At 39.4% G+C, this 24207-nt stretch overlaps 1 protein-coding gene across 1 annotated transcript in view; it reads right to left on the bottom strand.

The window, feature by feature from the left end:
* Positions 1–5304: 5304 nt before the first annotated feature.
* The window catches only part of Hat1 (histone acetyltransferase 1), a 25424-nt gene continuing 6521 nt past the window's right edge, over positions 5305–24207 (bottom strand). The window contains exons 2-5 of the mRNA XM_068348615.1: positions 19003–19214; positions 13205–13356; positions 12539–12655; positions 5305–6137 (exon numbers count right to left, since the gene is read on the bottom strand). Coding sequence (XP_068204716.1) covers positions 5961–6137; positions 12539–12655; positions 13205–13356; positions 19003–19214 — 658 coding nt within the window. The 3' untranslated portion in view covers positions 5305–5960. The remainder of the gene's footprint in view (positions 6138–12538; positions 12656–13204; positions 13357–19002; positions 19215–24207) is intronic.

Raw genomic sequence — 24207 nt, 5'->3', positions numbered from 1 at the left:
GAAGGGCAACCTGTACCCTTCCATCAGTAGTGCGACGGTCCACGGATCCGCTCCGTGGTCCCGCCAAGCTTGCCAAGAGTGTTTGAGGCATCCCCCTACCTGAGGCTTTGGCAGGAGTAGGGGGCCTCCCTTCCTATCTCCTTCGAGAGGTGCGGCTAGAACGTCCTCTCCTGGAACTAGAGTAGGTAAGCCTGAAGTTCGCCTGAGGGGCCGAAGTACCCCTACGGGAGGGCTGCGAGGGCTGGTGCCAAGACACCGACGGGGTGTCCCTTCTAGGCTGGATCGGCGAAGCGCGGGGTGGGTGAGAGACATCCGAAGAGGTTCTCTTGTGGGCAGGTCGTCTTGCCGGTGGTGGTCTGGGGTCTCCCGCTTCCTTAAGTTTCCTGACCCTCTCCATAGTCTCTTCTACTGCCTTCAGGGGGAACACCGACTCGCCTCACAGAGGCAAGTTCCTCTAGGCTCTCGCCTCTCTGTCCGGTAGTCTCCTGACCAGCTTGCTCAGGACTGTGTCCCTCTTCCGCAGGACCCAGTTGGCTGCTTGAGAGAGGGACTGGTACGAGAGGAACTTGAGTGCTTTGCCCCCTGAAGTAATCAGCTCCCTCAGCAAGGACTGATTCTCGGGGACAGAGAGGTCGTGAGAGGCCTGAAAGCCTACCAACGTGCAGGCCCACCAGTCCAACCATGAAGATACGTAGACTAAATCCAGGGCCATATCCTCCATCATGGAGGTTTCTGCCGGAGAAAAACACACTGGAGCGGAGGATGCCTCATCTTCAGCCGCTTCCTGTTTCAGGATAGCAATCGCTGGCTCCACCTACAGGGACCTCCGCGGTGCCCCTTCGGGAGATAAAAACATTTCTGCGTTCTAAGACCCTGGAAGAGTTTGGAGGCACTCTGATTCCCGGGCGCGTCCGCCTGGCTGGCTATGAACCTATCTATGTGGTCCATACCCAGCCAAACATCCCTCGCCAGGGGAAGAGCCAGCGAAGGCCTCTGCTGCACAGGGTTATCCACTAGCCTGCTAAGACTGGAGAGCCAGGCTTCATCTGTCGAGGGTTTCGGCTCATCCAGCCTATGAGGCCGCCTGATGAGGGCTAGGACCTTCCTATAGGTGGAGACCTCGTCTGTCGAACATTGGCCGCCATCCACGAGGCCTTCGGCCAACTGGTCCTCCGCCTGAGTAGGCACGTCTACGACGGAGGGTCCCGCGTGAGGTGGAGGAATCTTTTTCTCGTAGAGAGCCCTTTGCGGCTTGACTCGCTGAGCGGACAGCTCCGCTGGGACGGAAGTACTGAAGCTGTCATGGGTCTACTCCCTCCTGCGGAGATCCATGGAGCTGCGGGCTTCCCCGTGCTGGCCGATTGATTCCTTCGTTCAGGGCGGGCCATCGAAGAACCGGAGGCTGGGACAAGGATGCCAGTCCGAAGGGGCAACTTTCTCTGGTGGGCAGATGAAGTCGGAACCTTCGCGGACTTATGCCTGTCGACCGAGACCTGGTGCGATGACTTACGTCGATGATCGGGTCTGCTAGAGGAGACGTACCGCGAGGATGGTGAAGGAGCCCTAGGGAGCCAGCCAGAGGTGCTCGGGGCTGCTGAAGCTCCTAGGAGGTGGCTGCGGTGGATGGCGACTTTTGACGAGCGGCTCTTCCTGTGTTTCCTCCGTGGGGATCTGGAACGTCTCCTGGCGTGGCGTGATCGGGAACGGGACCTCTTCCTGCGGGACCTCTCTCGTCTCCTCCTTGAGTCCCTCGGACCTTCGTCCTCCGAGGAGAAAGAGTACAACCCAAAAGAGGAGACCCGATGACTGGTAGGAACGTGCTGAATCGTTCGAGGCGTCCCGAATTGCTGGTGGATCTTCGTGCCGGTCCGCTGGCGAAGAAGGTTGAAGAAAGACGGGCGGGAGCGAGGCACTTCCTTGCGGACAAACCAGGTATCGAACTCCTCTTCCAGTCTCATGGGTGACCTGAAGGGCATTCTCGGCGGCGCCCACGCGAGGGGGTCCGAACTCGGTGAATCTTCTTTCTCGGCGTCTCCCCCGGCAGCTGACGTACCTGATTTCAGACCCAAGAAGCAGGGAAAAAGGTTGTAGCGGGCTTCCCCCACATAGGATCGTCGGAATAGACGGGCCCTGCTGGCACCAGGACCTCGTCTCCCGAACACACTCCCATCCCTCCCTCAGGCCCCCCCACTTGCCTGAACTGACAGAACATCCCCACCAACAGACATCACAGACTCCTGGGGAAGAGCAATGGGCCGCTTCCCCGTAACAGACTTACCTCGTCCCCTACTCTGTGTAGGGGAAGGCGGCAGAGAAGCCCTCTCCGAAGAGGTATCGGCAAAGCAAGAGGCGAGGCAATGCTTGACTTCTTCGGCGATCTCTTGGTAGCCTTCTTCTTTTTGGTGCTGTAGCGCACCCACTGAACTTCGTTCCAGGATTCACACTCCGGAAACGTGGCTGTAGGGGAACACACACTGCCCCTACATGACGAACACAAAGAGTGAGGGTCGACTTCCGGCTTGGAAAGAAAGGCCCCACAAGATTTATTGGCCATAGGCAACGGCGGGGATTTTCCATAACGAACCAATAAGCACCAAAACAACACAGGAACACTGAGGGAAAGGTAGGATAAGGTAAGGTATGAACACAATGGGACCACGTGGGAACCTCGTGGGACAGAAAGGGTCGCACTGGGTATGGAGAGCACGGCGAGATGTTATCACAACGCGACCAGAAAACTTACTGAAGGTCGACACCTGAGCGAGCACGCTCTCTGACCCTGGGTCGCCTCATGGCACGTATCCTTCCGCCAGAGGTTCCCCCGCATAGAAAACGGAGATAGGATAAACTACACAAAATTCTGATCGGTTGGGAGGAGATCCAAGATACTTCTAAGAAAGAAGTTCGAGGTAAGTACTCCGTGTTGGAACAAATATAAATTATTATGAGGGACTTAATTATCCAGTTCTCAATTGTCTGAAGTTATATACAGTGAACCCTCGTTTATCGCGGTAGATAGGTTCCAGACGCGGCCGCGATAGGTGAAAATCCGCGAAGTAGTAACACCATATTTACCTATTTATTTAACATGTATATTCAGACTTTTAAAACCTTCCCTTGTATGTAGTACTGTTAACAAACTACCCTTTAATGTACAGAACACTTAATGCATGTAATACAGTACCCTAAACTAAAACAGGCACAAATATTAAAGGCGACTTTATATCATGCGTTTCCTAAACACGCCAAAAAGCACGATAAAAAATGGCAACCAATGTTTTGTTTACGTTTATCTCTGATCCTAATGAAGAAACAAACGCATTTACACATCTGTTTATAGGTTAGTTTTTGCATCAGTTATATTGATTATTCAGTACAGTATGTTGATTTGGTTATTACTAATGTTTGACTTAATTTTTCTTAGGACTTCCAAATGAAATTTTTTTCTTTATGACGCCGCCTGAAACGACGGCGTCATAAAGTACGCTCAGTAAACAAACTAAGGAATTTAACCTGCATGATGAAAGTGATAAATAATGATATTACAGTAAAAGCTTTTATAAAATATGTTATTACAAATATTATTTACCGTATCTATATAAAATCATACATACGTAGCAAAGCAGGAAAACAATCTACGAGAGAGAGAGAGAGAGAGAGAGAGAGAGAGAGAGAGAGTTGTTTTACATACGTAAATGTAAATTTTAAACAAAACAAAAATAGCCCCATTTCATATAAAATAGATTACAAATATTTTACTTTATCATATTACAGTAGTCTGTATAATATTGTAAAGTTCAGTACAGTATGTTGTTGTTAAAGTCGTGGCGATGAAATTCTCACGAAACAAAAACACGCCATTTGATTACAACAGCTGATTCATTCTCTCTCTCTCTCTCTCTCTCTCTCTCTCTCTCTCTCTCTCTCTCTCTCTCTCTCTCTCTCTTCGTGTTATACAATACTTACATTTAGATGAAGAAACTAAAATTAGTTTTATTAGTGTCAATTAAATACGAAATGAAATAATTAGGCCGAGTCTACATCCATTTCAATCATAGCCAAAAATAGGGCATCCGATTTCATCAGCAAACCACAATTTTTTGGGAAATATCATTTTATTCTAGAAAATTGCCACTCTTTAAATAGTTAATTGCACATTAAGAAAGCGTGTACTTTTGTTTTTAAATTTCGGGTGTGTTTTAAAAATCGAGTATTGTTGACTTTTTTTTTTTTTTTACTTTTGGCTGTGATTAGATCAGCTGTCATCTAGCTGCCGCTCTTGAGTGTGTACGAATACACTAACAAAGTATCATTTATACCATTTCTTAACTTATTCAAACCGTCTACAGTATACAGTTGATATTACATAAGCACCAATGTGTTATAACCTATCAAATTTTTTTGTTTATTACATTTAAACCCCCCCCTCTCTCTCTCTCTCTCTCTCTCTCTCTCTCTCTCTCTCTCTCTCTCTCTCTCTCTCTCTCTGTGGGCTACTTTTCACTACCTCCCATTCCTTACCTCTCTCTATCTCTCTAACAAATGATATCTTTGTTGCTCCTCAAAGTTTCATTTATATTGAAAATCAATCATGATTCAATTTTCCTTACTTTCTCCAATCTCGCACCATCGGTCACATCGCGGTATATTCGATATTTCCGGAAAATCCGCAATATATGTATAGACATGGGTTATGAAAAAAATCCGCGAAGTGGTGAATCCGCGATGGTTGAACCGCGAAGTAGCGAGGGTTCACTGTAACACCTGTATGAAAATTTATGCATATTCAAGAGTATCAACTTCAGGTTGCCTGAAGTTCTTAGCTTTGCCCTTGCTTATTCACAATTTCTCTGGATAAGTATTGAGGCTAATTATCTCAAATTTGTCATGAAACAATTGATGTTTTAAAACTTTTCCACCTCTCAATAGCCTCATTCTAGCAGTGTGACAAGATTTATGCTAAAGAATACACAAGGAGATTACTACCAACCTGTTTGTTAAAGTCAAACATTCGACTAATCCACTTGACTTCAAGGCTTAAAAAATAATGGCGGGAGAATTCAACGCTTCTATAAGGTTAAACATTGTTGACATGTTTTATGCATTTTATAAACTTCATTTGTGCATGGAATGTTTCCTTCTATGCTACTATGGAAGCATTGGACTTCCCATGAAAGGTAGCTTACCTAGGTTACCTGTAATAATCAAAGTATTCTTTCAAAAGCTACTTCAGTTATAACAGGTACACAAAATTACTAGCGCTACCTGTATTGAAACGCTGACCGCCAAAGAATATTGAATATATAAACTTTAAATGAATAATTATATTTTTCAGCAAGTATATATAAATGGATACCTACAAGGCATCCTTAAGTATCTGGACAGGGTCATTAACTTTTAATAAACATGAGATGCCTTTTATTTCAGTCCTAACAATGTACATTAAATTGAAAATTTGGTTTCAGTCAAAAAATGTCTTAAACCTGAGACGTCTGGGTGTAACCATGATCTACAATTACACAGAATGGTTTGTACAATTAAGAAAAAAAAATTGTATAACACATACTGTGTAAAAGTACAGTATCTGAATAAAGAAAAATAGCAAAAATGTACAATATACAAAAATATCTAAAAAATTTAAAATGGGGAGTCTGAACTTCAAATGGCAGTTCCATGAGAGGGAGGAAAAGAAGGAAGAAATTAATATATAGTTTCCCATGTATAACTGATTACTTCAAGTGAAATGAGATGATTATGTGATCTATATGAGACAAATATACATTCATCAGGAGTGGCAGTGATTTCCAGATTCCATAGTTTACAAAATACAGCATACCTAAAAGCACTGCTACAAGTGTAAAAATTTCAATACATATATTAACAAAATGTAAAATTTTATTTCAAAAAATCTGTTGGGTTACAAATCTTAAAGTAACAATACTTGTCCATCAAGTCACAGGTCAGGAAAGATCCGAGGCTGCTAGTCGTTCAAGGACATGCATATAATGTTCCTCCAGTTCTGCGTACTGGCGTTCCAAACTCTCCAAGCGCTGGTCTTTACTTGTAATTGTCATTGTGGCTGCATATTCCTCAGGGCGTAATACTTTCTTTAATTTTTCCTTATCTCTGTCTTCTTTCTACATAAAGATAACAAAAATAAAGGTCTCATCATTTTTAAAAATATCACAAGGCCCTTCAATTACAAGAAAATATAATTCTTGAATTAAAGTCACAGTACTTCAAGGCTTACCCGAGATTCATGTTTTATTCATTTTAAAAATGAAAAGCTTCCACCTAATTGAAAAAGAAATACATTTTTTCTTCATTATTTAAAGACCTTTTTTTCCTGCAGGAAAGAGGTGCTGGCAAAACAAAGGATTAAATAGCATCCTCTCCAACCCACCACAATTTGACAATTCTTTCTAAGGTATAAGCAATTTTACATAGAAATTGTAATCACTGTGAATTGAGAAGTGGTTGGAAACTTACATGAGACTTCTCAGACAAAATATTCCAAGTTTAATGCAAGTCAAGTTCCTTATAAAACCGCACTTTTCTAAAGAAAGCTTACCTTTGACAGAAACTGGGTGGTAACAAAACTAAAGTAAAATTAACGGCTGCATGATAATGCACATATGCAAGAAATATTATTTGCCCAATATATGATTCTTTTTCTTGTCTTGCTATGAAATCTTAGAAACTGATATATCTTATTATTTCCTAAAGATTATAATGATGATACTGGTATAAATATACTTTCAGTAACCTAGAAAGTCTTGGGGACCACACAGCAACACATTGTGGGCCGCAGGTTGCTCATGAATACTCCAAAACTTGGTTAAGATTTGAATTCTATAAAAACAAATAACAGTTAAGACACTAGACAGAAATCTTATTAATTTTTCTTACTAATTTAATTTCATAGTCTCTCATTGTATTAAAACAAAATTATTTTCTCTGTTTTCAGATACTGTCACGTTATCTTTTAAATTCACCCATTTATAATTATGCAGTATGCACATGTATAAGTCCCCACAAATTTTTCTTTTTCTTTTTCTTTTCTCCGGTTTCGTACACAGCTTTCCCCAATTCCAAACAGAGTATCTATGACAGAATAGCTTCTATGAACACTTTTCTTACCATCAGCTACATCTTTTTATATCTGGCATTGTTTCCTCGATGATCTTTTCTCATTAGGGAATAAGGGCAATAGTTTACTATTAAACGATGGTTGAAATACAAGCATAATAACTGCTATCCAATTTGAGTGTTCATAAAACAGCTGATTTTTGTTTGGTTATTATGGCTGTATGCATTTACACAATGATTAAAACGTTAACGATACTTTTATCATTCTCTTTCAACTTATTGAACTAGAAGATGGCATAAAGAAATGGAGAGAAGGAGGTTAGGCTTTTGTAATTTGGTTTCTCAATAAGGGAAATCGCAGGATACACGAGATCAGACAAAATCATATTTTATGGGTGAAAATTCATGAGATCAGCTTTGACAATTTTTCTTATAATAATGAAGACTCGAGTTGAACCCCGTTCATACGATGAGTATATTTCTCTCTCTCTCTTCAAGTATACTAGTAGAAGTACACGCGATGTAAACAAACTTCCTAATATGAATTTGTATGCTTTTAACGGGGTATTTTATGCTTTCATTAATATCACTTGATGAGTTAGAATTATTTCGTTATTTTAATAGTGTAGTGTTATTTTCTGAATACTAATGCTTAATTTCATGTTTTGACTCGAGCCAAAATTTAATATTACACTGTATTTAGTGATTTCCAACTCAAAATTTCACATTTTGACTGCCATTTGTTGCCAATTTCTAACTCTAAATTTCATACTTTGACTTATGTTCTTTAGCCATTATTAATACACTACAGTAAAATATTTAGTGATTTTTTATAATAATTTCATGTGACTTGCTCTTTCTAACGTAAAATTTCAAGTTTTGAATCTCGTTGTGTGGCGATTTTTCAGTTACAAAATTTGGTGCCATATTTCGAGTTTTCACCTTGTACGAAATTTGTGAATACCAAACACGTGTATAACAAGAGTTGAGTGTAGTACAATATCAAAATTCTATCTACTTGGACTTTGAACTGGAAGCTTTCTATAATAAAGTCCTAACATTATCTCTAATCACATGTTTGTTAGCAGCCACATCCAATCCCAGCATGTTGCAAAACTTTAGTCCACATGGATATATTAAACTTATTTGACAAAACAGGGAATCTTTTTAGGAATAATAAAAATTCAATGAATTCAATAACAATAAAATCAGTGTTGGTCACTGATTTTCTTCTATTTGGAAATAAATAAAAATAAAAAGCCACTAAAGCCGATGCAATCAATTAGCAGCAGACTTGTTTGTTGTAATGGGAAGTGTAATGTTTTGAAAAAGCTTTTCTGAGGATATGATGTAGTTTCCAATAGTGATGCATATGCAACAAGCTTGCTTCCCTGGCAAAACCACATAACATGCGTATATAGTATGAAAATAAATGGACCGAGAACACTATCCCAAGGAACACCAGATATTGCATTGCTATCATTTCTATGGTGCCTATCAAACACTACTCTTTGTAACCTATATCTTGAAATTTGAGTGATGCTGTACTAAGAAAAAAAGGGCCTCATGATTAACACAGTCAAAGCAGCACTAAAATCAAAGGCCTATCATAAAAACTTCCTGACCAAAATTGAGACGTCTGTACAGCATTGGAAATTGTAAGAAAGACATCACATATTCCAAGGCCTTAGCAAAAGTCAAATTTAATTATAGAATGTAACAAATTTTAAAATGATTTAGTATTGTTCCTACCTACAGTATACAAACGAGTCTTTCAACAGGAGAATGCATTTATCTTGGCTGGAATTTTAACTGTTAAAATTTATAATGAGGTGCCGGAAGTTACTGGTGGGAGATGGAGAAGCCCTGCCCACAGCCAGTACAATGAGTAGCCAATTTGAATCTCATCTATTGCTTGTGAGGTGGTTGAGGAGGGAAGTGAAACTTGAAGGGCTTAGGTTTGAATAATCGGAAAAATGCAAATTACTTTTAAAATTTGTGATTTGTTCCTATACACAAATACAAAACCTTGTCCTTTAATAGAAGACTAATCCTTAGGGGTGAGGAAGTCCCTATAACCATACTGTCTGGTTTAAAATCCAAGGATGTTAATACACAGAGCTGGTAGAAGTGTGTGACGAGAATATATTCTCATGGTTTAAACCAGGTTTCTGTCTGCTGACAGACGGTCAAGGAAGAACCTATATCCTCGGAAGGATATGATCTCACAATGTATGCTTAATTAGGCTTGCATTGTACTTTCTATCAATCCTCCCCCTCATAAGGAGGATTGGGGGGGGAGATACTCCTATAACTGACTTGTATAGAACGGATGCTCAGTAAGGAAATTCACCCACATCAACGTTCACTCCAGCAAATAATGGAACGGACGCTGCACCCCAGAGAAAGGGAGGATACTGGTCAGACACTCCACCTCTAACCATAGACTAATGTGGCAACTCATCCTAGAAGAGATACTTTGATATTTTGGCTTTGTGCTATTGAATCCGTGGTGGTCCCTTAAAGCAAGAAGAAAACAATTTCGGGATCTTTCATTTCTTCTGTACTGAAGGAAGAGTCGTGGTGGAACAGGACAAGTGATGGTAAGAAACAGAGCCCTTCTGCCCTACACCAGGACTTTGTTGGTTGAACGTGTTTTCTAGAGCAATGTTTTTGTCTGAAAGACTTGCACAGCAGCATCACATCTTCTACTTCCAAGAGTGCACCTGTATGCAAAGGGTTTATGAACAGGGGCCCTTTGTAAACTTGGGCACAGGTGGAAGCATTATCAGACATTATTTCTACCAAAAGCTAAATCAAACCCTTTGGAAAACTAGCAAAGAAGTGCTGCAAGCATTCCTGGTAGGTTGAGAAGGTGTGATATGTTTGTCGATCACATCCTCTAGATGGGAAGAAATTCAGGTGAGCACCTCATTCCTTATCCTCTATACCTGTGGATGGTAGATTCTCGGACGAGTTAACTACTCATCACAGTGTTTGTCATGCAACTAGGCACGAGCAAGTGAGGTGGCGCGTGATCGCACTGAGATGGTGCTCCCGTAAGAGTGGGATCGCAAATTGGTGAGATGGTGCTCCCATAGAACTGCATAATTGCGAACAGGTGAAATAGCGTTTAAGTAAGAGCGCGATTGCAAACTGGTGGTGCATAGTAGCGTATTAATGGGCGCTCGTAATCTCTGTGTCTTTTTCTTCGTCCTCAGTGAAGGATTGGGCAACGCTCTTCCATGGGGGAGAAGGAATCTGATGACTGGTCAGTGTGCTGTAAGTCCCTTGAACACATGGATCTGTTGTCGGGATTAAGAGACAGAGGTGCAGCAGAGATGAAGGAAGGAATAACAAAGTAATTCTATCAATCGTGTGCAAAGATGTTTCATTCTCAAGTTACAATGGAACTGTCATCACAACTACACACTAGCAAGGGAATAAAATGCAAAAGGAATGCTGTTAACAGTAATAAAAAGTGTTTATCAGCAGGTTACACAAACTTTCAGTCAGCTACGCTATTGACAAAACTGCTAACCCTTTCATCTTCCTTATATTCCCTTGCACAAAACAACTACTTGATGGTGCCAGGAATACATCCGTATTCTACAGTTGCTAATGTGTACCAGCTGGGGTGCCAGTACCTACCGACTCCTCATCATAAATCTTGGCAGTTGAAAGCTGAAATTATATTCCTATTGTATTTGTGTAGGAACAATCAATACCTTCAGCACAACTATTAAGCCGTTTTGGAAAAAAAACATTCGAGAAACAGGAATGAGTAAGATAAAGTTTTTCTGCTTCCTGTTAAACATACATATTGCCATCATAAACCGATTCTCATCCCCTACTATACTTTCAAGGCTTTGTCACCTCTTCCAGATTGCAAGTCTTTCTAACCTTCCGACATGATTGCCTTTTCTTTGGACATTAAGTGAGAGCCATCTATTTTCCACAAAGGAGGAACTGTAAGTCTACACCAAATAATACAGATTTAAAGGTAGCCCACCCTAAGTTTACAAAAGAAATTTCTGCATAGCAACTTAAAAAATCAGATTTATCATCATTAACTATTTGTTAACAACAGACTTAATTATAACTTCCATTGCTTTGACAGATCCCATGTTAGTAGCAATATGTTATGGTTATAGGACACTCCTCAACTAGCATATGAATTCACATAAATAGGAACAATGCTTAAATTGGCTGTATGCCAGACATCCATTATGCTATCTATCGATATAAAACAAGCCAGAATAAAGAATATAAGAACCCCTTAACACCCTATCTTTTATATCAGGAGAATAAAAGGATAAACTAATCTGTTCTTGTAAGTAAACAACTAGCTTTCTGGAACTGATATGCTAGCATTAAAATGTCCTTTAGAAACTGCTATAACTCAAAAAGCATATCAGAAGGAAACTGTTGGTGTGCAGAGATTGCCCCCAACCATTTTAAGAACTGAATTGGCACCTTTATTCTTTTCTAGTTCTTTTGAAAGAAAAGTTCCAAATTCCTCCACCGCAACAAGAGAGAAACTTTCCTTCTACTTAAGTGGTTAATATTACCCGACTTGACCAAAACATATACGCGCTCTGTGTAAGACTTTTTCTGAAGAAAGAACATATAGGTATCTAGCAAAAATTGTACCGAAGAAAGAACATTAGCAAAACCAAACTTATGCTCTGCAAAGGAGACTGGCATAACCTGAACAGCTGTTGGAGGAATAAGTTCATACAAAGTATTTAAAAACTCAATGACACCACATTCTGGAATTAAAGGACATTCTGTTACAGGTGACTGAAGATATTCATAATGTTTTTTAATATTCCTACGTGTTTTGTCTAAAAAAAAACAGTGAACTTAGATCTAGGTTTCTCTTCCAAATTATGAGGTTCAAATGTTTCTATATTATGGAACTACCCAAACCGGTAACCTGACCAATGTGGGAAGATGTAAACTGATGGGCAGCCCCAGCAGGGGAAGGGTACTCCCAAGAAAATGACAATAAATTATAGGTCCATTCTCTTTTCTTTTGTTTGGCTTCCCTATTTTTAGCTATATTTTCAACTAAAAGCCTGTAATTAGACTTAAGTGCCACTGATAAAGAGCTACACTCAGATCAATGTATAAGTAAGGAGTATGCAACAATGCTACTTATGGTATAAACTATGCCTGCAGAAAATATTGCCTAAATTTACTTGCCGATTCATTTTACCAATGCCTCATTCCTGCTGGAACAAATTATTTTACATACGTCATTGTGAAACTTTTTTTTTATAGTTAATTTTACAATTTTCTTGATACTTTGCATTCTTAAAATTAATATCACATGAATCTCAAGTAGTTCAATTAGAAATAGCTAAAACTTATACTACCTATTAGCAATGGCAATGCTGTTTCTAGAAAATATCTCACCTTGCAGATTCTAGCAAATAACGCTTACCTTGTATTGAACATTTAGTCTGTTCTTGATATCCAATCTATATTTCTTGTATGCTTCTTTATTTGATCTGTCAGTTATATGAAGTCTTAGAATCTCATAGATACGGCGAACTTGGCGCTGAAAAAAAAAAAAGGGTAATTCATGACTTCACATTTAATCAGAAATAAATCCTCTTGAATCTAAAATTTTCTATCTTTTCTTCTAAATGCACCCCCCCCCCCAAAAAAAAAAAAACCAAGAATCTCATTTAATCATTAAAACAGGATTTTTTTCCAACAAATATAACTTTTATAAATTATTATTCTAAATAAACAGAGAAAAAAATATCATTATCAATAATAAGTTTAATATGCTTGCTGTAACAACTAAATCAAGTTTCTAGACTTATAGGGCTTGGCTGAAGTTTTTCTCATATAGTATTAGGTGATATTGGACAAATCTAAAAGTTTCACAACTAATGGGACAATACCAAAGGAAATAGATGTTAAAGACTGCTAGAAATGCAGTCAAAGGTTGCTGTGATAAACCTGCATATGCTAAACAGTGCAATGCACAAACTATGGTAGTTACCCCCTTAGGGGTAAATCAATGAAAAAAAAATGAAAAAGTAATCTAAGAACACTTAATTTGAGGTGTAGGTATTTCTAATCTAATTTCTTTTCTTACCTTATTAAGTTTTAGCTTTTCTTTTGCTTCTTTTACCATATCATCACTAAAGCCCTGTATCAACTTGTTGGGTTGAAATGACTCCAGTTTCAAGCAACTTTTACTGTCGACAAAGTCTCGCACTCTCACAAAATTGTCAGATGGATCTTCCACTGTAAAAAGTATGCACTAATTAGTGTTTACCTAATCAAATTTAAAACTCTTACAAGCAAATTCTATCAAAATATAAGAAATAGGGTACCTTAAAGACAAAAAATATTTTGTTGAGTTACCATAAGAAATTTGGTATCCCTCATTAGATGGTACCACCAGTTCTAAAACAAACTTGCACACTTCAAATGTTGCCTCAAACCTAAATGAAGTATTAGAAAAATTCAAAGATTAAATCTAAAATCTCCATACACATTTTGGAGCATCTTTATATACAGTATAACATCTAGGTAGTAGGTTGGCCAGGGCACCTGCCACCCGTTGAGATACTACCGCCAGAGTTATAGGGTACTTTGACTGGCCAGACAGTACTACATTGGATCCTTCCCTCTGGTTATGGCTCATTTTCCTTTTGCCTACACATGCACCAAATAGTCTGGCCTATTCCTTATATATTCTCCTCATACACGTGACAACACTGAGATAACCAAAGAATTCTTCCTCGCTCAAGGGGTTAACTACTGCAATATAATTGTTCAGGGGATACTTTCCTCTTGGTAAGGGTAAAAGAGACTTTAGATATGGAAAGCAGTTCTTCTAGAAGAGCATAAAAAAAATCAAACCATTGTTCATAGTACCATAGCCTCTGTACCGAAGTCTTTTTTTGTCTTGGGGTAGAGCTATCATGCTTGAGGGTACACTCTGACACACTATTTTATCTTATTTCTCTTCCTCTTGTTTTCTTTAAAGATTTCATATAGGAGAGATTTATTTCAAAGTTAAAGTTCTTAAAATATTTTATTTTGATTGTTAATTATTTCTCGTATTTCCTTTCTTCACAGGGCTATTTTCCCTGTTGGAGCCCTCGGGCTTATAGCATCCTGCTTTTCCAACTAAGGTTGTAGCTTAGTAAGTAATAATAATAATATATTCCCTTTGATATTTACTCTATTACATTCATTTATAATCTAACTTTAAGAAACAATTGTTCATCATCATCATTTATGTACTGTGTGCCTTCAGACTCCTCAAACTTTACTTAAACAATTTTCCACACTTCCTCAGACTCCAGCTCGTACTTCTCACCAAAGTAGACCTGGGCTTTCCAAATCTTATGGTGCTTAAAGGAACCATCTGGCAATATTATATATTACTGGGTGGTGCAAAGGATGTCTCAGTCAATATATCTATCTCCTCTTCATTATGGTATCTTTTATCTCTGTATCCAAGCATCCAACTACAGTACTAATACCATACTTGAAGCTTTATAGTGCCCTACTTAAAGCTTTATAGTAAAAACTATGTAACCTTTCTGACAGAGCAGTTCGATTGTCAATCCCTGAGGAGGAGGGATTCATACAATAAGCAAGGAGTCTTTTCTCCAATTCTCTTGCAGAAGCTGAAAAGGAGTGTCTTGAGAAAAAAACTCATGATGCCTTTCTTAGGCTAGTAGGAGACGCATTCACCTAAGCTCTGAAAATAGGAAACATCCCACCACGAGATCAAAGTCCTAGGGTAGGCAAAACTACTCGAAGCTCCCTTAGACCATGGAGTATCATACTGAGGAGGAGAATCCAAACTCAATTAGGGAGCTCTTTTGGCAGAAGCAGGTGAGGAAGTCCATAACCTGATGAAAAGTGCTCTGGTTGGAGACACGTTCAACAACCCCCTTCAAAGAGTTTCTCTCCTAGGATCAACCCAAGAGCAAGCAGAATCAATCACTACTTGACTTGGAGCTACCTCTGTATACTGTACCATAGAAGGGACCCAGGAGGTGGAAGGTGTTCCAGTCTACTTGCAAGGTTACAGGCACTCGATCCCAGGAGGAATATTACTTGTTGACATTATGTCAGAAATCCTACCATACTAGGCTCAGTCAGGATTACAGAGTCCTGAGGAAATGGTTCCCATTCAAGCTCTGTCACTCCTTCCAAAAAGAGGAGGGTGTTTTTAAGGGTAGTCCATACACTACCCTTACTTGGCATACAATGCTGGTGATTGGTGGGTGTGGGACTGCTCACCTGCAAACAGTGCCACAGTAGGTGATCTCCATTACTCCTTCCTGAAGGAGGTAAGCAGCTTTTTAATGGCAAAAAAAGCTCTTCCTATTCATAATAATAGCTAAGGTGTGTGAAATGTCTCGCCTTCGACTCGCATGTATAGACTGGTGGATCTCCACCTGAAGTATTCTCCTGCATTCAACTCAAAAGAGAAAAGCATCATAATGAGATAGGGAGAGGAGCTTCCTGTTACAGCAGGAATGATAAGGTAAAAGGAATGCTCACCCTCACCTAGCCTATGGATCCACCTGACAAAACCCTGTAGTTAACCAGTAGGACCTTTTCACATTGAAATATGTTTTGTATAAGAAATGTAATTTTCAACTACCTTTTTAGGAAAAGCTTTAAAACATCCCATTTTTTCAAGAGACTGTTTCAACACAACCACTACTGTGAGAAATTAGCATTGTAATGTATTTCCTGTAAAGGTTTCAAGTGACGCCTTCAACCCCAACCCCCTCTGGGAAGTTTCAACGACATCCTTTTCCCAGGAATCTTTTCAACTCAAGAAATGTTTAAACTGTTTGATAGGAAACATCAACCTCATATAGGAACAGAAGTAAAATCTGAAGAAAGAAAAATTCTCACTATCAAGTACTTTGTTATTGTTGTTAAAGTAAATTATATACCAACTAATAGTTTAAGAAACCTTGATAATTAAAATAATGCGAGTGTCAGTTGGAAAGCAAGAGGTTCTATTCATAAATCAGGTCACCCAACTCTCTCACAGAATAATTTGTTTTGATATAGCTGGAAAACCGTTGATGTTCTGAAATATTTGCTTTTGTTTAGTTTTTTATTAATCAAAAGTCTACCAATAATTCGGTTCCAAAGTTTAATTTGGGAAAAAATGTCCAAGACAACTATACCATGATGCAATGGCTCTTCAAGAGGGGCCTTCACTTTCACCTTTTTTGATCAAAATGGGTGGGTGTTTGACAAGGTGAGTTAATCAATAGGCACTTCAACCATGTTTACTATCTTGTTGAACTAAAGTATAGTTCAGAATTAATTGCAACCAAGTGGGCTTTACAGGTAAATCTATTATGATTTTTAGTCAAGGAGAACATCATAATGGATATGAACAGCACGGTTTAAAGATCTTGTTGGACCACTTAAGAAACTACCCCGTAATGTATTTTCTGTTTTGTTAATCTTTAAATGATCCTGCCAATTACTTCCAATAAGATCATTGCTAACATGATCCAGACCAAGACAATTTGACTAATGGTCACGTTGACAGTGAATGCTATAGAAAAACGAAAACTTTTGTGAGGAAACAGAATAATATTCAATCTCAATGACCTCAGAGGATGCCGAGTATAGCAACACATCTAATTTCCTATATTTAACAGCAAAACGTGGTGTCCCATTCCTGATGATATTGCATGTCTCCTAATGACATCAGTTTTTAGGCTATAAGCAATGATTTGAATTAAAAAAAATTTACAGTAACACTCCAAAACCAAATTCTTGACAAAACACATACATTAGTAGTATCTAGGGTAACGAGTTTAATTCGTTCTGGGATTGAGCACACAACCTCTTTAAAAAAATTTTCCCACAAATTTGCCTATTATTAATAAGCAGTAAAGAGTGTGTTAGGATTGGAAATAAAGTGAGTGAGTGGTTTCCAGTGACCGTGGGGCTGAAACGGATGTGTGATGTAATAATATGGACGTGTTGAGATGGTTTGGTCAAGTAGAGAGAATGGAAAAGGGCTATCTGCTGAAGTAAGTGATGAATACAAAGAGTTGATGGGAGAAGTACAAAAGGAAGGCCAAGGTTTGAGTGGACGGATGGAATGTAGAAAGCTCTACGTGATAAGAGGATAGGTGTGAGAGGAAAAAGATTCATTGGAAATAGGAATGAATAGTGAGTAATTGCGACGCAAATCTCATAGGCCCTGACGCTTCCTCCAGTCGCCTTGGTGGCCGCTGAGGTATCAGCAGTAGGGGATTCAACATATGAAGCTCCACTTGTGGTGGATAAAGGGGGAGGGTGGGCTATGACACCCTAGCAATACCAACAAAACTCTGTTGATTTTTTATACATAAGTCTGATTTCAAAACTGAATGCCTACACAAACACGCAATAGTTGATACCATATACAGTACAACATATTATTCATAAAGATGTGCTTTTGTAGATTTAGAGGTTGATGATAGAATACCAAGCGAAGTGATCTTTTGGTGCTTGATGAAGAGGAAAGTCCTAGAGAAGTTGGTTAGAATAGTAGAGATGATATACATAAGAACAAGGACAAAGTAATAACAACTGTTGGAGAAACAGAAACCTTTAAAGGTGTTGGATTCCACCAGGGGTCAGCATTAAGCCCATTTTTGTGTGTGTTGGTCTTGGATGTGTTAAATGAAGGGATCAGAAATGAAAAGTTGTGGGAGTTGCTATATATATATGAAGATGACTTAATGATTACCAATGAAAATGAGGAACAACTATAGAGAAGGGTGGTAGAGTGGCAAGAAACTTTGGAAAGGCGTAGCTTGAGGGTAAATGTGGATAAGACTGAAGCTATGGTGAGCAGTAAGGAAGGTAGGGACAGGATAGCCATACATGAAAGTAGAGGAGCAGTTATAAAACGGGCAGAACATTTTAGATACTTGGGATCTACTATAAATCAGGAAGGAGGATGTGAGACTGAAGTTGAGAATAGGTCAAGAGCAGCATGGGGAAAGAGGAGGGAGGTAGGAGTAGCGGTATGTGATAAGAAAATGCTAACCAAAGTAAAAGTCAAGATCTCTCGCACAGTAATAAGACCAGTGTTGATGTATAGATCAGTAAGTTGGGCTTTAAGACAAAAAGAGGAAGCAAAGCTTGAGACAACAGAGATGAGAATACTTAGGTGGATTATGGGAATATCACTGCTTGAAAGGTTGGAAAATGATGAAATAAGAATGGCAGGTGTGGTAAATCTTACAGAGATGATAAGAAAGTCACAACTCGGATGGTGCAGGCACGTATTGAGGATGGATGGTGGGGAAGGAGTGAGGAGAGCTTGGGAGGAACATGTTAGGCCGAGAAGGTCAAGATAGAGACAGAGCATTAGATGGCAAGATAAGGTGAAGTATGATATGGAGAGAAGGGGTTTGGTGGAAGAGGATGTCTTGATAGAAGGCATTGGAGAGGGCACATCAGGCAACCAACGTCTTAATGTAGGGATAACGATGGGGAAGAAGATATTCATAAAGACATCTCAACGCATATCAATCATTTAAAGCATATTCATTTGAAATTTGCAAATATTTCATTACATCCAAGAAATTCTGAGCATCACGTGACAGTCTAATTCAAACAGTACTTGTCCAAAAAAATACCCATGCAACAAGAAATCTTTGCTCGCAGGCCCATACTGTACAATACTCATAACCCAATTCAAATTTGTATGCTCATATCCCGAATTGCTCACATTGAAAGTTACTCTTAACTCAAGGTACTACTGTATAATATGAGATTCTCAAAAAAATTACACATTTCAAAACATAAAAAATTTAAGATTATAAAAACTGAACAAACCAACAGTAAATTCTTAATACTAAAATACCCCTAAAAAACAACTAAATGTTTTACCTGTGATATCTAAAACTGTGGAATCATCTCTGAAATGAGCATATATCGTTTCCAGCAATTCTGCTCCTATTCCCATACGTTGGAAAGGTGGCAAAACCAGCATCTGAGAAATTCTAGGTCTAATTTTGTCTGGGTAGGCATAATATTCGTACACTGTTGAGTACCCAGCAAACGCATACTGAGGGTTTCCATTAACATTAAATCTTTCATACCTGAAAAGAAAAACATTAGTGACTTTAATTCCATTAACATTAAATCTTTTATACCTGAAAAGAAAAACATTAGTGACTTTAAAATATGTTCCTATATAAAATCATTATTACCATATGTCTAGCCAAACCAATAAGTTCAAAATAAAGCTTTCCCCGAACTTCCCTCATGATTAGGAATCAATTTTTATATTTTGAAAAACTATAAGTATCTTTTCATGTACACAGTTGTTCCCATAATATATTCATTCACTAATATAAATTATAGCATACTGTGTAAGCATAAGCTGTTCACACACCAGTTAACTGCTTAATAACGTAATTTATAAAGTAAACTCTTTTATTCCCATACTTCCCTCTGAATAGGACAAATTATTGAGGGGAAGTGCTAACCTCTAAATAAAAACAATAAAGAAAATTTTTCTTCCCTGCCACTGTACCATCCCTCCTTAAAGTATCTGCTAAAATGCTCCCCAGTTGCAGAATATGAAGTTAGGCTATTAGAAATGTTGAAAATTCCAATAATTTCAAGTTATATACAGCTTGCACCTAGCCAGTATTAGTACTGGTTCTTGACCAACCTCATCCACAGTAGTTTTATTACTAAAACCACTGGAATCACAATAACTTATTTCATTCACTAATCGGAACTCCAGGTATAAAGAAGTGTCTTTCCTTTGTCCACCTTATTTTATTTGACATGACAGGAATAGGGAAAGGGAGTCTAATGGCCTCTAAGGGCATGTCCAGAGGAAACATCCCAGATGGATAAGGGATGTTTAACTTGGGGTGGCCTGCTGCTCAGAGATGTCAATAAATCAGCCAATATGACCTTGAAAGTTGGCCCTGAGGCCACAACCTGTTTGGGTATGGTTGAAGATACTACTGGTTCTGGAGACTGAAGGAGTATCTGCTATGGTGCTACAGGATATAAACATAATTTCCCATTGATTGTAGTATATCCCCTTCCTATAGGCGAGCACCCCAAACCAATTGGTAAGGAAACAGGAAATGCATGCTTGCCTTACCTAGTCAGAAACAATAGAATGTGAAAGACTAGACATTTGAGATAGTGTTAAATTCTTGTCAACAACTAGAGGAAGGCAATGCACTGTTACCAACTCTGACAGTAAATTTATCTTTGGATATATCAATGGAATTCACACTTCCTTCACGAGAAAAACTCTTTATATAAGATGCTTCATTACTTTGATTGAAATTAGACAATGACAAAATAACATATCTTGATAACAAAGCGATGCTAACATTAATATCATGGAGACACCAAAACATTACTGGCAATGGAAACATGCGTTATCACAAAACGCTGTAAAATCCTATGCATCGTAGTTAGAGAGCAAAGCCAACTGAAGCATAGCACTAAGCAGGTTTGTCAGACAAAATTAAAAAAAGAGCCTACGCTTACATTTAGCTCCCATTCTTTAGCCATCGTCCTAGACATACATCCAGGCCAGAGTATAGAAAAATAACATTCGGTTCCATGGCAAGGTTCACAAAGCGAGAACAACCCATTTACTTTGCAATCAGAGAAAAAGCTTGATGAATAATTACAAGATAGTGTAGCTTGACAAAACCAAAAAAGTTTAATAATAACACAGGAAAACAAAAGGTGTCAAAGCAAAATGCAACCACTTACTAAATCTTATGCAATGTTTAAACCTTTTTCCAGGTTAAGCCCTACATCATTGGTGGGACCAGACCTAATTACTCGGCAGATGGGGAAAGTTTTGACATCTAGTTTAAAGAAGGGAGAGTATGGCAGTAGGGAGAATTTTTTTTTTTCCATTGAGATGTCATCCAGCTGGTATATCACTTTAATAGCTTATTCTATTCAGTGGGAAGGCACATGGATATACAGTGAACCCTCGCTACTTCGCGGTTCGACAATCGCGGATTCACCACTTCGCGGGGTTTTCCCATAACCCATATATATATACATATCGCGGATTTTCAGAAAAATTCGAAAATACCGCGAAATCTGAAGACAACCAAATACGATATTTTGTTACCTGTAATTCCATTAATACTGTAATTAGTAATATCTGCTCTTACTGATTGTTCATTGCATTACATATGATATATAATTCAGCACAGAAAGAAATAAAACACGAAAAGAGAATGTGATCATACGATAATTCAGTACGTAGTAAAATTAAATCGAACATGAAACGCAAATCAGATGCAGTCATACCATATTAGAATGGTGTGTACTGTAATGGATGTGCTTCTTTTCCATGAATCTTTTGTATGTATACGTACGTAGTACAGTACTGCATCCAATAATATTCTTTGTTGCAAAAATCACATTTCGAATACTGTAAGCGTACGAGAGAGAGAGAGAGAGAGAGAGAGAGAGAGAGAGAGAGAGAGAGAGAGAGAGAGAGAGAGAGAGAGAGGCGTAAAATAGCGTACGTAAATTTTTATTATTATTGTTATTATTATTATTATTGTTGTTGTTGTTAATAAAATTATTATTGTTATTATTATTAATCATTATTATTATTATTATTACTGTACAGTATTATTATCATTATTTATTATTATTACGGTATTGTACTTAATCTACGTACGTTCATTATGCGCGGGGCATCTTCTATGAGTAACCAACGCACCATAGTACTGTAAGACGGGTTGTGATTGGTTCAAGCGCTGATAGATGACGAATCAAAACTCAAGTTTTGTTATCTAGCCTGTGATTGGTGTTTTGCCCGCATCTTCTACCCGCAGCATCAAAGTTCTCGCGGGGCTGGATCGTTCACTTTCTCTTTCCGCGTATTGCTGAGTAGACGTTCTTAAGTTTGTGAAGTTTAATCTGTGCTGTGTGCGACTGTTTTAAGTTGAACTTTTTGTTGAACTTTCTGTTAAATCCTACTGTACAATGCCTCCCAAGCGTTCTGCTTCTAGTAAGGCTGGTAGTGAGCCTAAACGCCACCGAAGGATGATGACGATAGCTGAGAAGGTTATGCTTCTCGACATGTTAAAAGATGGTAGAAGTTACGCGGCCGCCGGCCGCCATTTTGGCATCAACGAATCCACCGTTCGCTATATCAAAAAGGACGAGGCGAACATTAGAAAGACTGCTGCAATCACCTTTAGCAGATCAGCGAAGCGAGTCGTTACAACGCATAATAAAACGATCGTACGCATGGAAGGTGCTTTAGCTGTGTGGATTGCCGACTGCCGGAAGAAGAACATAGCGTTGGATACGAACACCATCCAAACAAAGGCTTTGAGCTTATATGAGAATTTTGCTACAAAGGAACCTAAAGACGACGACGGCAACCATGCTGAAGATGATGATGATGCAGATGATCCTCAACCAGGGACATCCACTGATTCCCAGCCTCAGAAACGTTTTTCCGCAAGCAAAGGATGGTTCGCGAAGTTTCAGAAACGCTTCGGCCTGAAAAGCGTTTCCCTGCATGGGGAGTCTGCTTCCGCTGACACTGCCGCTGCTGAAACTTACGTGAACCAGACTTTCAAGAACATTATCGCTGAAGGTGGATACAAGCCGGAACAAGTGTTTAATATGGATGAAACCGGCTTGTTTTGGAAGAGAATGCCGTCGCGAACTTTCCTGTTCAAAGAGGAAGCCAAAGCCTCTGGCTTTAAGGCATTCAAGGATCGCGTTACCCTCGTGATGTGTGGCAATGCTGCTGGATTTTTGTTAAAGCCGGGGCTTATTTATAAGTCGAAAAATCCTCGCGCTTTGAAAAATAAAAATAAGAATCTCCTTCCCATGTACTGGATGCATAATCAAAAAGCATGGATTACGAAGATGCTGACCTCCAACTGGTTCCACCAGTGTTTCATCCCGCAAGTCCATGAATATCTCTTAGAGAAGGGCTTGCCATTCAAGATCCTTCTCCTTATGGATAACGCTGGTGGACACGCAACTGACCTGTCGCGTGAGGGCGTTCAGGTTGAGTTCCTGCCACCCAACACCACGTCATTAATTCAACCGATGGACCAGGGGGTTATCAGGGCGTTCAAGGCCCTCTACACGAAGAATACCTTGGCGGACCTCGTTGCGTGTGTGGATGCTGCCCAAGATGACGAGGATGAAGATTTCAACTTGAAGGCGTACTGGCGGCAGTACACCATAGCCACGTGCCTGCAGAATATTCAAAAGGCACTTCAAGAGATGAAACCTGCAACCGCGAATGCGAGCTGGAAGAAGCTGTGGCCCGATATTGTTTACGACGACAAGGGATTTACTCCGTCGGAAATCCAACACTCTGCAATACGGAAATCTGTGCAGTTGGCTGCCATAATTGGAGGTGACGGGTTTGGCGACATGACGACTGAAGACGTCGACGAGTTGTTGGACTGCCATTCCCAGCCCCTAACTGACGCAGACCTCGAAGACCTGACGAAATCGGCAAGTGAGGAAGAGAGTGAAGGTACCCAGGAAGAGACCCAAGAAAATGTCGAAGAAACGGGCTTAACATTAGAACGGCTTGCCAAGTTCTGCAACCATATGAAGGAGGCGAAAGAAATGTTACAAGAGTGGGACGAGGATATGGTTCGCTCGATGCAATTCTCAAATAAGGTCGATGACATCATGACTCCCTACAGGATGCTCTTGGATCGAAAAAAGAAGCAGCGGCAACAACTTCCGATCACAATGTTCTTCCAGCCTCGCAAAAAAGAGCCAGTTCCTCCTGCTAGTACGCCTTCGGAAGAAATTGAAGAAGTTTCCCAGGAAGAAGTTGAAGAGGTGTCCCAGGAAAAGACACCTCCGTCTGAAGAGACGTAAAATACTATCATTGACTGCACAGTAGAACACATCATCAGCTTCATCATCATCATTTCTATTGTGCAGCAAATTCATCGCCATCGTCATTCAAGTTTTTCTTGAACTTCTTTCGTGGTGAGTACAGTAACAATCTTTATTTTTTACTTTAACCTGTTTTATAGTTTAGTAATGTACGTACTGTATGCATTGAGTTAAAGGGAAGGTTTTAAAAGTCTA

Source organism: Palaemon carinicauda, chromosome 24, assembly GCF_036898095.1.
Source record: "Palaemon carinicauda isolate YSFRI2023 chromosome 24, ASM3689809v2, whole genome shotgun sequence".
NCBI lineage: Eukaryota > Metazoa > Arthropoda > Malacostraca > Decapoda > Palaemonidae > Palaemon > Palaemon carinicauda.
This window is presented reverse-complemented; position numbering and strand designations above follow the sequence as displayed.